At 41.1% G+C, this 15,643-nt stretch overlaps 1 protein-coding gene across 1 annotated transcript in view; it reads right to left on the minus strand.

Moving 5' to 3' along the window:
- The window catches only part of Kcnu1 (potassium calcium-activated channel subfamily U member 1), a 164,598-nt gene that overhangs the window by 18,780 nt on the left and 130,175 nt on the right, over window positions 1–15,643 (minus strand). The window contains 3 exon segments of the mRNA XM_023722023.1: window positions 5,237–5,423; window positions 7,619–7,843; window positions 11,591–11,687. Coding sequence (XP_023577791.1) covers window positions 5,237–5,423; window positions 7,619–7,843; window positions 11,591–11,687 — 509 coding nt within the window.

A 15,643-nucleotide genomic window follows, 5' to 3' on the forward strand; every position in this document is an offset into this window, starting at 1 on the left:
TCCTCTCTCTCTCTCTCCCTCTTTCTCTCCATCTCCCTCCCTCTCTCTCTCCCTCTCCTCTTCCTCTTCCTCTTTCTCTCCTCTCCTCTCTTCCTCTTTCTCTCCTCTCCTCTCTTCCTCTCTCTCTCCCTCTCCTCTCTCTCCTCTCCTCTTTCTCTCCCTCTCCTCTCCTCTTCATCTTCCTCTTCCTCTCCTCTCCTCTCTTCTCCTTTCTCCTCTCCTCTCCTCTCCTCTCCTCTTTGTTTTCTTTTCTTTCTTTTTTTAAAACAGGATCTCATTAAGTACTAGAGGCTGGCCTTGAACTCACTTTATAACCCAGGCTGGCCTCAAATTCTCAGTGATCTTCCTGTTTCTGCCTCCTGAGGGCTGGGATTACAGATATTTACCACTGTGCCTGGCTCAAATTGTTTCTTATAAAATAGTGTAGTATTTGCATATAACCTATATAATTCTGTCATACACTTCATCTTATCTTTAGATAACCTATAATACCCAATATGATGTAAATTCTGTGCAAATACTGGTATACTCTATTGTTTATAGGATATTGACAAACTAGGTCTGCAAATGTTCAGCATAGATAAGATTTCTTTCTGAATCTCTTCCATCTGTGGTTGAATCTTTAGGGGCAGAACTCAGATATGGAAAGCCGCCTCTATTTGTGTCTCCTTAGCATCTTGTTTTGAAAGGATGTATGTGTGCATATGTGCATATGTCTGCATGCATGCATATGTGTGTGTATATGTGTATGCTTATGTGTGTACATATTATCTGTGTGTTATATGCAAATGCATGGGTATACTGTCCTTTGTGTATGTATGCATGTCTGTGGGTGAGTTTTCTAGACAGCCCTTCAGCCCTTGAGGTGAATCACCAACAGGCCAAGCTCTCCCAGCAGGTGCGTCTGGCATCAGAACTGAGGCACACAGTCGCTCTCTGTGAGCATGGTGTGGTGGTGCTGGTGATGTGCTCACCAGGGAGCGCTTCCCACCCAATTAGGTAGCTGGCAGAACTTTTAGCAAGTGGTTGGTATCTTGGTGGCTTTGCTCCAGGAACACCTCTGAGGAGCACAACACATTTCTGGTCCCCACCCCTTCAAGGTCTCCCGAGGAGAGGAGAGGCCCTACAGCGGCTCCCTCCTACCCCCTCTCCAGCTGCCCTCTTCTGCTGCAGCAAGCCTGACTCTGTGGAACATGGGGCTCTGCACACACTGTGGCTGAAAGTCATGTGGGCCTTGGGACAGTGGTGCTTGTGTGGAGGCCACACTCCTCCTGCCTCCTGCCTGCCTTGGGTCCCCTCAGCAGGATGAGGGGGAGGAAGGGGGCAGTTATATTACTCTGGCCTCAAGCTTAGTGTTTTTGGGAGGGTGTCAAAAAATATAACACCAGAATTTGAGTCTCCAAAGCTAAAATTATGAAGAAAGAAGTGGGAAAATAGGATGCCTTAAAAACACACTCTGTTATCTTGTTTGTGGTGCCTTAGAGTACTAAGTCACTTTTTTTGAACTTTTTTGAGGATGCTACATTACAGAAAATACTGTGAAAGTACCAAGTCTGCTTTGATTGAGGTTCCTACCACTTTGGAAATGAGTTATGTTTTAGGTATTTTACAGAATGAAAAGTTTGTGTCAGTGGCTAGAGGCAAAACTTTCTCCTGGTTGGATTTGAGTACCTTAAACTATATATAAAAATATAAGATTTCCATAATTGAAGACTTGTACTTTATTCCCAGCATGTGCAACATGCTTTATGTGCTCTTTCTCCCCCCTCCTTCCCTCTCTTTCTCCCCCCCTTTCCATTTTCCCCTTCTTCACTCTCTCTTCCTTCCTCCCAGAAACATTTGAGAGATTCATTCTACTCTAGACTGTGACAGTCCCTACCCATCATAAGTGCAAATACAAAATATTTTCAGATTCTACTAAAGATCAAAACATTAAGGGCTGGAGATGGGGTGTGACTCTACACAGAGCACAAACGGAGGCATCTTTGTTAGGGAATTTAAGTCCTAGGGGGTGAGAGAATCCTTCAGGAACAGGGATCAGGCAGAGGAAAGAAGCAACAAGAACAGGATAAATCAGGAGACAATTCAAACTTCCTTCCATCTACAAGATCCTGTATGAGCTTCCTATAATCAGCATGCACCAATGTTACAGAGTTCCCAGTAGGAACCGGAGATTATGTGATAAGCTCTGGTAAGCGACTCCTCAGAAGGCTGTAAGCAACAGACACTGTTGGTAGATAAGAACCACAGGACTTCACATAAACTCTGAATTGAAAACATCAGGTCACCCTGGAAGATGAGGCAAGAGCAGCTCAGGGCTGCTCCCAGGCTTGTCAGTGGTGGGTGGGGTTCACTTCAGAGCCTGCTTAAAAGCATGCCATTTGAGGCTGGCATTTTCTGTAATATACGGAGATCAGATGTCCTCAAAGGAGAACATTCTCAGTAGGTAAGTTCTCCGAATCCTTCTTTCTGACTCCAGTTCATAGATGAGAAACTACTTGAAATGCCCCATCCTTCCAAGCCAGTGTTCTCACTGCCCACAGAAACACTTGGATTGAGCTGCTGCCTCAACGTCTGCTTCCTAAGCAGACTCGGCGGACAGCAGTTGAATTTCCTCCTCGGCACTGCGATTTTCCTGATAGAGCGCTGGCTAATTTGAATAAGTGTCAGATTGTAGCCTGGGTGCATTATACTCAAGTCAATATTTTTGCTGCCTCATAGTACACAGCATTATACCTGAAATCTTCCAAGCTGGCAGGGTGCTATTACAAAAGATTGCTTAATTGTAGATTACTACTGTATATTTAAATTTCAGTGGCATATTAAGTTGTCAGACTTAATTACTGCTATATGTTTAGATTATGCCACAGATTATTTAGTTCAGTACCTAGGTTTGCCAACCTGTTCTTCTTGTGATGTGACAGGGCAGTAATTAGAACATTGCCGAGAAGCCTTTAGGTTTCCACAGAAATGTCCAGCAGAGGTCTGGGGTCCTTTAGAGGGTCCTTGTTCTGTTGCCCCACCCAATCTCCTTCGGGGATGTTCTCTGTGAGCAGTCTTGGTCATCCTAGCCTGGCTTTGTAAGTTTAAAGCTTACCAGTTATGTGGGCACCAGGAGTCTCAACCTCCGTGTGTTGCATTTTATCTGTAGGGCTATCTCATACGGTGCAATATGGTTAGCCATGTTTTTGACCTACTGGGCAGAAGATCATAGCATTCCTCTGGCTGGGAAAGACCAAAACCATCTTCAGATGCTCTGAGGTCAGAGCATAAAAGTTTCTCCTGCTGAGGATCACTGACCTAGCTGTGGCTTGGTGCTCAGTACAGAAGATGCTTGCTTTCTCCTGAGAGAACTACTCAACCATTTATACTTTCAGTTTTAGAGGTGAAACTTTCTGTCTCTTCAGGACTGGTGCACAAATGCATTAACATGAAATGAGAAAAATGATGAGTAGAGTCAAACAGGCTTCTGCAAGGATTGAGAATTTTTTGAAAAGCAAATTCCAGATCAACTCCTATGATGACAGGGTAATCAATGACATTCTGAGTGAGCATTCACAAGTCTCTTCAAGATACTGTCAGAGCGACTTTGCTGGTGTCTGACTGCCACATGAGCAGACTTGATGACCCTGTTTAGGGGGTTCTTTGAGCCTGTCTGGGCCAGAATTTCTCTAACATAATGATGAATATGGTTGCACCAACTGCAAGCATGCACACGGCTCATGTGGTATGTTCTTTCTTATGCTTCTGCTTTTATTCTTAGGGAAAGTATCTATCCATGCATCATGATGAGTCAGCTAATCTGGTATTCCTTCCTTTTTCACCTTCCCAATCTTATCCCTTTCTCCTCTCTCTCTTTCAACTGCTGACTTATAGGTAGCATTTTAGCCTATCTCAGAGTAGCTGAAACATCTTACCAAATAAACATATTCTTGTTGAATAAATAGTAGGAAGAAATCCCTAAATAGAAGGGAACCAGACTCAGAATCATAAGCTTCTATGTTTCTAACCTATGTAGGAGGTGAGAGGTTAAAAAATAATAAATCTTTTGGTGGTGTCGGTTTACTCCAGGCCTATATTGTACATCCATGTTTCTGCTTCTTCTCTATCCAATCACAGTTTTGCAAGAATGTGCATGCACATATGCACACACACACATGCACATGGACACACATGCACACATACATACTGTGCGTGAACTTGCATGATCTTAATGGCCCAGATAAGAACACAGGCGGCAGAACAAGCCACACTTCCACAGATGTTCAGACTTGCTCAGCAGAGGCAGGGCTCACAACTGCTGAGTTTAGCTTTTCATGGCACTCAACGGTTAGTCCTGATATGTTTTGTTATTAATTTTGCTCTTCAGAATACCTTGATACAGTTAATGCAAGATTGGGTTTGGTTGTACAATGGGGCTATGCTGCGGAGTTGGTTTAGTTCATCTACTGAGTGTTCATTACTAATCTTCCACGGCCTGAACAGGTGCTTATCAACTGGCCACAATTCCACCAGCTACTGAGAGGAACCCAAAGCAGAAAAAGCAGGCTCTCCATCTGCAAAGATAAACCCCAAATTCTTCCTCACATTCTGTTTCCAATTTGAAGTAGAAATAAGCCATTTTAGTCCACAGAAGCTTGAAAGAATTTTAGAGATAAGCTGCTAAAATTTGTAAATCGAAGAGATTCCGAAGAGTCAAAAAATTAGTTTATTCCCTCAACCATGAAACTAGAACTTGTAACTTGAACATCTTTAAAAAGCAACGAAAACTGATCAATAATGACAACTTATCAATTAGAGTAGGGGGCCAGGGAGTTAGCTCAGTAGAATAAGTGCTTGCCTGGCAAGCACAGGGCCTGAGTTCAATCCCCGGTTCCGAAAAAAAAAAAAAAAAAAAAGTTAGAATAATATGACAATTGCTACATTCTTTGATGTTAGGTTAGTAACTAAAAATAATAGCATTTACAATCCTGTGATTTTTTTCCCCTTAAAATGTGAAAACAATGTTATATACATTTCATTTAGAAGATGGACATCAGTTTTCATTTGGGGCTAGAATTCCAGAGGAGATAACTGTAGGTTGCTCCTCCCTCAGCGTAGCTAGAGGTGGAAGGCACTGGGGAAGCTATCTGGCCAGCTGCTTTCCACCTTATGATTAAAATATTTCCGAGAAAGCTGATACTCTGTCCCCAGCCCATCCTCCTGGCCTCTTCCCTATGACAGGCACCGTGCTGACCTGGCACGGACAGCCTGATGTGGGAGGAGCTGATCCTCAGGGACCCGATGCTGAGGGTGGCCATGATGGCTTCTGTGTCGACCAGGATCTGGTTGCTCACCACCTTGGGTGACGGGGCTAGGATGGCACACATGGCACAGTCCTCTATGTTGACCGCGTGCAGATCTCCAGAGTAGAGTGCTGAGCCCTAATGAGACAAAACCAGGCAGAGGAAGCACTCGTCAGGGGGTCAGATTGGATGCCATGGCTCATGGTGTGGGCTGTGACCTTCAAGCTAAGGTCACTCCAGAGTCCACTTCGATTTTAAAACTTGTTTACCTGGTAGCTGACATATTTGTCTTTTCATTTATTAGTGGTTTATTGTGAATGCAAAGTGATCAAGATATATGGTGAATATTTTCATCTTAAAATTTATTAAAGGAACACACATATTATCATCAATCTTTTTCAAAACACCCTTTCCTGCTCGCTTCAGAAACACTACAGCGCTTGCCACTTTTCTGAAGCAGTTCTGAAAGTGCTCTTTTGTGATTGCCCTAGTTGTGCTGTTTTCGGTGCCTCAGTGTCCTAAAATGGACAAAATGTTTGCTTTCCAGGGTCATTTTGAGTCAGAGCCAGAATGTGCACAGCACCAGGCCTGGTGGCTAAGGTGGATGAAGACACAATCTGATGTCTTTGCAAGACTGTCCTTCTGTTAGGAGGCACTAAGCAGGAGCATGCACTGTACTTTTGATCATACCTCAAAAGACACAAAGTAGACATGCGGAGCTGTGTCAGAAAGTGGCAAGCGCAATGAAATCCATGTGTTCAAAGAAAGGAGATGTATTTTAAAGGGAATCAATGGCAATGTGTCCTTTGTTACAATACATTTTAAAAATTTAAACATTTACCTTTGAAATCATATGTCATACATGTCACAGACTCTTCCCAGACAGGATGGTTGGATGAGACCAAAGAGGGGAGAGTGGACGAGCAGGACATCAATCTACTTATTTAATTGGAAAAGAGAAATAGAGTCGGTGGCAGTGGGAAGGCAGAATCCAGAGGAAAGGAAGTCATCAAGCTACAGGAGGATTCCTGCTAGGGGAGCACTGGAGGTACTCTCCAGATTAACCTGTAATGTGAAAGTTGCTTCTTTTCTTTGTGGAGAAACAGGGATAAATCTGGCCCCACCTTCAGGAATCTTGGATCAAATATTGATCATTCTTAACATTAGCTGGATCTAGAGGCTTCAGGACAATTTTTTTCCCTTTTGCGTGACTAGAAGCAAGGAGGACGGGATTCGGAGCTTCGTGGTAGCTTTTAAAAGAAAAACAAATGCGATTTGCTTCTCAAGAATCATTTTGGAAGTTTAAAAAGTATTCCTTCCATAATGCCAGTATTACTTCATAAAAGTTCAAATGCTTTGGTGCATTTCTCAGTGTGCATAACAGGCTTTTCATCCTGGCAAATGGTGGTATAGAGTGAGATTGAGAAAATAACATTAGATGCAAATGCAGTTGTAACTGCAATACCTCATACGCATAATGGATCCTGGCTTTGTCTGTGTTTCTACAGCCATAACAGGGTACCACAGACTGGGTAAATTATAGAGAAAAACTTGTATCACAGTTCAGGAGCCTGGGAATGACTGTAGCTGATGAGGACTTCTGGCTGCCTCGCGGCACAGCAGAGGGCATCATGTGGCAGGAGGATGCACACAGAAGAGAGGTCAGGGCCAGATTTCACTCCTCCGGTAGCTAACCCAACCTCATGACAGTGGCATGGATCCCAAGGGAGTAGGGCTCTCACGATCAAATCACCTCACTGAACCCGGTTATTGCCATCAGGTTACAAAGCAGCATGACTTTCTGAAGAGACATTTAAATCACAAAAAGATACATTTCTCCAAAGTGTAAAACCAATTCCCTTTACTCATACACTTGAAAGGAACCATGTGATAGTCTGCATTTCATATAAGAATTCTCCGGAAAAGAGGATAAAGATCACGATGACTAATTGGTACTACTTTAGGTTAAGCCATTAAGTTGGAATCATTCTCAGAAAAAGAGAAACTAAAAAGCAGATTTACATGAAGATAATAAAACAGGACAGTGTGAACATAAACTCAGTAGCCACGATAAGTGGGCTTAAATCCTACTTTTACTTTACTTGCTGTTATCCTTGGGCACGTTATTCACTTTTTCTTTGCCGAAGGTCTCAGGTCTTCAATACCTTTCTCCTAGCATTGTTTTGAGGAAGCAGTGAACCGACCTAGACACAACGTTTAGCACAGTTTCTAACTCCTACTATAAATTGAAAATTTTTACCATAAGTATTAGTGGTGGTTCTACTCATAATATTATCATTATAAATATTCACTATTCTTTATGTGATACTTACAGGCATAATATATACCCTGGGAAAATTCCGGAGAAATCGCCATTCTCTCTGCAGGTAGTCCAGAGACCCAATGAACACAATGTCCTTGAGCTCCTTCTGCGTGTAGTTGCTGGCTCGCAGGGGCATGACAAAATTCCGAAGGCCTATTAGGGCCGAGTGGGCATCTCCAAATACACATGCTACAACGTGGTTTTGAAACGCGTGCTTTGGCTTGTCGGTTCGTTTCTGAGGGATAAGCATGGGGCGGAGTGGGTGGCTTTTATAATGGAGACGAAAGAGAGCACCGCAGAGAGGGCCACTTCTTCTCACTCTGACACTTCCAGTCATGGGCATAGTGGTATTTTCATGAGATTAACAGAAATTTTCAAATTGCTTCTTATTATGAAATGTATGCCGGAGTAGCGCAACTATCATTTTTTTTTGTGTGTGTGTGGAACGCCTTCTTATTTTACTTATTGGGAAAATTTCTATTTGCCTGGAATAAATCAACTAAAACTCAGATGAGCATCATTACTCAGGATATAGAATCATTGCAGCATATGGGGGAAATATTTTCTCATTTTATTATATATTTTTATTCTTGTACGTACTATGGCATGATTAAGTGAAAAACAGAGACACTTCTAATTCTATTCCCTCTAATTCTATTCCTAAACAATGTCTTCTAGAGAGCACCAAAAAAATTACATTAAGTTCTGCAACATGTTGCAATATGCAGTTGTTTCAATCACACAAATTGTCTTTTTGAGGCTGAAGAATTGTTAAGTTTTGGTAATTTCATATTGTTCAACCTAATGCACTGAAGTGATTCAATAACCTGAGTCAAAGAAATTCACCATATAAATGAACAAGAGATATGGGAATTATATAAAAATTCCATTTGATCTCAATCATTTGACTATGACTACTAGTAGTAGTGCTGATTTTTAATACTGCTTGGGTAACTCTTAAGTTGAAAACATAATACATAAGACATGGACTTAAGATATGGACTACAAGACATATATTACAGATTTGGGCTCTGCCACATTCAGGGAGACTGATAAAGGCAAGAAATGCAACTGAAAAGCTAGTATTTCCAGCTTCTCTCAGGTCCTGTGAAACCTCCTCTTAGAGAGTTTGGGTGTGATAGAGCAACGAGCCTGGAGTCAGACTTGACTTTGTATTCTGACTCTGCCCCTGGCTGTGAGAAGGAATAAGTCATTTTAACCTCTCTGATCCTCAAGTTCTTTCTGTTTCAAATGGTTACAAAGCAAAATGCTTGTTAATTTCATTGTGGAAATTAACATATTGAAAACATAGTGCTTGACATTAACAACCTTTCAGCAACTGGATGAATTTGAATATTATCAGGACCCTTGAAAGCTACTAGACAATAAGTTAACTATCTTTAAATGTTGCTATGAGCATGTTCTGAGTTTCAAGCGTGTAAAGAATCTTTCAAATGAAAATATCATTCTCCTTTATGCTAATTCTTGGCTGAGTTAAATGACAAGCTCTGAAAAGCAGGCATTGACCAAATCTAGTGGGATAAATCAGTGTAATCACATATATCAACAATTAGAGTTGGTCACATTAGAAAACGCTGGGAAGTACTATGTTTCTAAGGGAATCTCCTTGTGAGGGGACATAAAGCTCTCTACTTGTCTGTAGAGCTTTCCTGGAGAGTGATATGAATCTTAACCAAATCTAGTAAATAATTGTCTCTAGTAAACCTGATTAGTTTTAAGTTGAATAATGAAGCCTTTAACGGTATTTAATGTAACATGCCTGAAGTCCAACAATTGCTCTTCTGAGCAGTACTAAACGATTAGAAGCAAGATATATGGCAGAGTGTGTTTATAGGCAAGCTAGAGAGGCAATTTCTTCAACAAACTGTGGCCCAAAACTGTCTCCCAATTAAGAAAGATGGTGGCTTTGGGGGAAAGAAGAGAATGTGTTATTTGTCCAAAGGAACTTCAATTTAATACTTCCCCTGGACTCTTCTGCAGTCAGAACCAAGTGCAACGTCTCTCTGAAATTTGCAACCTGGATACTTATCTTCTAAAGACACAAATTTCAAAACTCTTAGCATTTCTAAAATAGGTCTTGGCAGACTAAGTGCCTGCTTTGGCAAGCTCAGGGACCGAGGTTCAGTCCCTGGGTACTGAATGCTGTACTGTCCTCACCCCCAGGGTGTGCTGAGCCAGCGATCCAGTCCTGGCATGGTGGTGCACCCCTGTGATCCCAGTGCTGGAGAAGCTGAGAACAGGAGGATCACTATGAGTCCAAGCCGTGTAAGGCTGTACAAAATACATTAAAATGAAACAAAATAAAATAAAGTGAAATAGACCTTGGAAGTATACAATAGATAATTGTTGTTCTAAACTGTATTCCAGAGTTAAGAGTATAGCTCAGTGGCATAAGTGCCTGCCTGGCAAGCACAAGGTCTGGAGTTCAATCCCTGGAAACAAAAAAGATTAAAAATTAAAAAATTAAATAAGGTTAGCTATATTCCACATTGAATGTCATAAGGTAAGTAGGTACTGTAGTAACATCTCTGTGTGCTTACTAGATATGGTCTAATGGAATGTGTTATTTCCTTTTCTTTGTCTCTCCAATGCATCAGTCTGCACCCAACTTCTCAACCTTTCTAAAGATTTTCCTTCTACTGAAAACATGTCTGGCTTCCTGTTTAACGGATGTTAATATTGTATAGTTTAGAATAAAATGTGATTGCTAGAATGGTAAAGTTTCAACAACCCTAATAGTTGTTCAGTTACTATGACAGCTCTGACAATTTTATGCTTCTGATCAAATGATTGATAATAGTTTTATAAAAATTGGAACATATTCTGTCAGGACACTGGCAGTGAGCCACAAAGATTGTGCCTATGTGTGTGTGTGTGTGTGTGTGTGCGCGCGCGCGCGCGTATTTGTCTGTGCGTGTGTGGGTGCAGTAGAAGAAATGAACTAAATTACTTTTGAAAAGCAAGACATATTTATAATTATCAGTTAGCCATAGATTACAAAATATAGGGTTCTACAGGATACAAGTAATCATCTTTATTAGTCAACTTTACCAGTTATGGCCGGTAAGGAAGAACATTGAAATTATACTTGAGTTTTAACTGCAGAATGACAAAATGGTGACTCAGAAAATAGATGTTAGAATTTGTATTACGATACAAGACTTCTTATATCCTGGTTGTTTGCACTTCCATAAGCTGAGCTGATTTGACTCCTGGAGCAGAGGGGTTGGGACAGAACCTATTATATCCACAAAGCTTTACCCAAGTTGTTTGGGGCTGGAGTGGGGCATATTTAAAGAGATATCTTTTGGGCTTATGTATTAAATATGAACATAACCAGTTCTAAAAAATATTATAAGAAGTCAAAAATTTAAAACTAATAAGTTAGAGAAATGGTTATATTCTTGTTTATTGTGGTACTGGAGTTTAACCCAGGGCCTTTGCCCTTCCAACATTCCAAATCCCTTTTAAATTTTTTTGTTTGTTTTGAGACAGGTACTTACATGGCTGCTGAAATACCCAGGCTGGGTTTTGGGCTTGAGATAGCCTCTCATACCGTTCAAATTACAAGCATATGTCACCCCAGCGAGCTGAAATTCTTTTATATTTTAAAATTACAAATAGCTAACTTTCACTGATACATTTAAATTAATTAGATTTAAAGGCAAAACTTGCTTCATGAGAACATTATTGTAAGTATTTGCATCAGCTAAACTGTTAAAATGGGGGATAGTAGTTGAGGACATCTAAGTGTTTTAAATCTCATCATATCACCCACATAGGCTTTGTCAAATGTCACATGGGTTCTACTGCATGTCATTTATGTGGTTGCTGAGATATGTGTTTTTCCTTCCAAATTCTATTTACAAAGAGAAAAGACAGGAGCTTATGATTAGCAGACAAGCATCATGTACCCCAAAAGATGCTTTATTTTACTTAGATATGATATAAATTCACCTACCAAAATCACCTTGTCCAAAGGAGTTGTTTTGCACCAATGAAACATGCCACTGCTATCAAGCTGGTCAAATTCTTGCTCCATGTCCTCTAGAAAAGTCCTAAATAGGGAGAATGGCATCAGTCTGAGAATATTTCGGGTCTTGTGTAGCAACAACAAGATGTACAATATGAGAGATTCTTGAGCCCAAAGTGGAGCGCAATATGAAGGGAGTGACTGCAGGCCGGAGACTCCAGAAGGACTGCCATCTGAAGGCACAAGGAGCTGCATCCCCAGACCACCTCGCAGGTGGGGATAGACCGAGCACTGGGGCAGGTTCTCTTTTACCTTAGATTTATATGCATCAGCATTCTTATTTCTTCTCTATTCTTTTCTTCTCTATTATTTCATTTCTTCTCTTATTTCATTTCTCTATTATCACAATGCTCCTATCACTAGGCAGAATCATGAGTAGTGTTTTGGGCAACTCAGTTCAGAGTTCAAACAGCAGTGAGAGGTCAAACCATGGATGGAATTTTCTTCCTTAACCTGCTTTTTGCTGCTATTCTTTTGATAAATTTTTTCCTTCTGGGTCACGACTGAAACCTCCTGATTTATTAAATGCACTTTGCAGTCGTTGCAGCTTTCACAAGGGCCTGCGTTTTCCTAATCTCAGCTCTGATCCTCACCCAATCTTGGCCAAGGTCCTCTGCCTCCATACATTATAACTCCACTCAAATCCAAAGCAAAATTTGTTAGAGAACAGAGAAAACACTTCTAGAATCACAGAAAGTTCAGGGTTAGAAAAGACCTAGTAAGTCAAGAGAATTTAATATTAGGCTGCCAAAACAACTTCCAAACAAAGCTTATTTCCTGCCCCATATGTGTTTCTCTCAGGGAAACAGGTGAGATTTGGATAGACTTCCTAGGAGAAATGCAACCTATTGCTTTCTGCTTTAGAGAATGAAGAGCTTTCTCTGTGAACTAAAATGACTTGATATTCAACATCTGCTTCAATGACCAGACCCCAACTTAATGAAAGCAAGTTTTGCTTTCCTCAGTGAAGTTAGCTTCTAAATTGCTATCCTAAGTCATATTTTTTTTAGATTAAAGAACTTATTGAAATTTGAAGTTTCAGACTTAAGTTCTGTGGAAGGTAGACAACATAAGCAGAAAAGCTTGAGTAGGAGGTTGGGCCACTAGAAAAAAGTTGGGGAAAGTAGGGGTAATTATTAGGGAGATTGACCTATGCCTTAAGCAAAATCCTTTATCTCCACTTGCACTAGGAACTAGCTATAAATTTAGTAAATTTTCTGAGTCTGGGACATTTAATTAGTCAGAAGATGTGGTAACATAAACCTCAAGGTCAGCTTCAATGGAATGGATTATCTTGCTCATTCAAATTAACATCCTTTTTGTGTTGTACATGTCCAAATTTCATGATGAGTCCCAACACTAGGTCTAAAAACCCTTCACACCTTTCAAGCATATTGGGCCAGACTATGGCCACAGCTTCACACCAAGCTTGTTAGAGGATCTCACCAGAAAACATGCCCAAGTTCTGAGGCTAGCTCTGATTTTTATCAAGGTTTAAAGATCTAGCTGAGTTATACATTTAAAGAGCCCCCATCTCTCTGTGAGTTGTTTTTGGACACTCCTTCAGACTTCTCAAAACAAAGGTCCATGTAATGTACCCACATTGAAGGTGACTGTCTTCCTTAGGCTCTTTGAGGACAATTTGAAAACTGGTACCCTACCTTCAGGGAGAGGGATTTCCGTTTTCTGCTCTTGGCACTCATGTATGTACAATGAGGGCTACTACTTCCTCCTGGTGGCTTCTTCTCACTTTTTCCACTTGCCTGTTTTCCCTACTCATCTCACTTGCATGATGAATGCTGAGTCCTTGACCCAGGAAGAAAATGCCCTTTTTAGTCCAGTTAGATAGCTCAGTGGACTAAGCACCTGCTTAGGCAAGCACAGGGACCAGGGTTTGAACCCTGGCACCACATGCTGCACTGACCCCACCCCTGCATGCACTGAACCAGCCACCAAATGTTGGCATAGTGGTTCAGGCCTGTAATCCCAGCACTGGGGAGGCTGAAAACAGGGGGATCACTATGAGTCAAAGCTGCGCAGTGAGACCCTGTACAAAATACATAGAAAAAGAAAAGAAAATGCCCTTTTGGTAAATGGAAAATGATCTCCCAAGCACACTTTAACTTGACTCAGCAAATAAATTACTATGCATATTTCTACTACAATGAAAGCATAATGTGTGTTTATAAGACATCACAGATAACAAATTTTTTCATTCTGTTATTACTGAAAACAGATATGCCTTAGAGGAAACACCTGTCAGAGACCTGTATAGAAGAAAAGACTGGAAGAGACCCACTCCATCATAAAGGCATCATCTTGTGTCTCTTTGCCAAAGCAATTCTCATACCACCATCTAAAACAAACAAGCAAGCAAGCAAAAACAAAACAAAAGAACAACCACCTTTCCTCTTTCAACGCTTTGATATAATCCTTGTAAAAGCATACCTTTCCAGAGAAACCATCAAGACCTCTCTGAAATGACTCATTCTTGGTAACAAGGAATAGAGTACAAAGACTAGAGTGAATGAAGGCAAAGGTGACTGTGGGCATCATACCAGGGACTCAAGGAAAAGGCCGATTCCAACCACAGGTAGACATGTTTTGGGTGATAGGATCTGCGGAAGTGGGAGAGGCTGACAAATAAATACAGTGCTGCCTGCCTTGGGATCTGCGGAAGTGGGAGAGGCTGACAAATAAATACAATGGGAGTGGCCTGGGGTGAGCCTTAGCAGAGCATGCTGGAGATGAGAATGGGGTTGGTTCCCTGGTCACAAGGTGAGCTTCTTCCTGCTCGAACACATCATGGTCCTTTTTCCTGGGAATGCCCAGCAGGCGCTGGATCTTGAAATGTACTCAGACTCAGGCATCTAGCTTATGTCTTTGGAAAGTGGCAAATCAGATTTATCAGGTGAGGACAGCTTAGCAGCTGGTTTGCTTGTGAAAGTGATGCTTCTAGCTTTCATTAGTGCTGCCTGCCTTGGGCTGCACCATTGTGCATGGACCCAGTGTTTTGTGGGCGCATGCTCGAACACGTCTGAATGAAGAGGGTAGCTCTTTCTTCTGTTTTCTGGAGCCATTCTGCGAAGACTTATTCTCTCACAGCCATGGTAACTTTTTTTATATGAATCCTATTGTGTAAAGGAAACTATATGAGAAGGACCACAGGCTTTTGTTTTCCAGTGGTAGCATCTGATAAGTGAGACCCAATCTCTGAAGCAAATCTCTATTAATGAGGAATGTTGAGTTTTATGGTGCCAGGTCAGGCAGCACATTTCCAAGGGTGTCAACCTGTTGTCATTATTTCCTATAATTACAGACCTGACTCAGATTAAATGAAAATGATTTGATGATGGATGGATGAAATCCTCTCTCACAATGCCTAGCAGAAAGTTTAAAAAACATCTACAGTTCCACTCCCAATTTGCAAGCCTCTTTTTAAAATGTGTTAAGAAATTCTGGTTTATGACTAACCATTTCATTCGAAATCTCTATAAACTCCATAGGCAAGTTGTAAATTCTTAAGACAGAGATTTCTCTGTGGAATGTGGAGCAGCATTTTGCTGTTGTTCAGGGCTTAAGTTATACAGAAAATAACAAGTTTCATAAAGTCTTCACATTGGGAAGACAAGTCGCCTGGAAGAGGGTTTGAAGGAAGGGCAGAGTATGTACACTGATGTTCTTGGTTCTATCTTTGAAAAATCCATTGCAACCATCTCACGATTAAAGTGTTGGTCAAATTCTTGCCACAAGAAAAGGAAAAAATCGTCAGTCCCAGGATGCCTTAGGTGGTACCAAGAATTTCATATCTTGAAGGCTATAGATGCCTTCTCTCCAATGACAGTCTACAATGACATGAAGTCCATGATTGACTTGGAGACACTCATTTATTATCCATTGTAACTATCACATTTTAGATTGTGGAGGAATAACCTCTGGCTCCCAATCACTTCCCACTCCCAGTCTCTCTTTACTCTCTCT

This window comes from Octodon degus, unplaced genomic scaffold (genome assembly GCF_000260255.1).
Source record: "Octodon degus isolate 3935 unplaced genomic scaffold, OctDeg1.0 scaffold00088, whole genome shotgun sequence".
Taxonomy (NCBI): Eukaryota; Metazoa; Chordata; class Mammalia; order Rodentia; family Octodontidae; genus Octodon; species Octodon degus.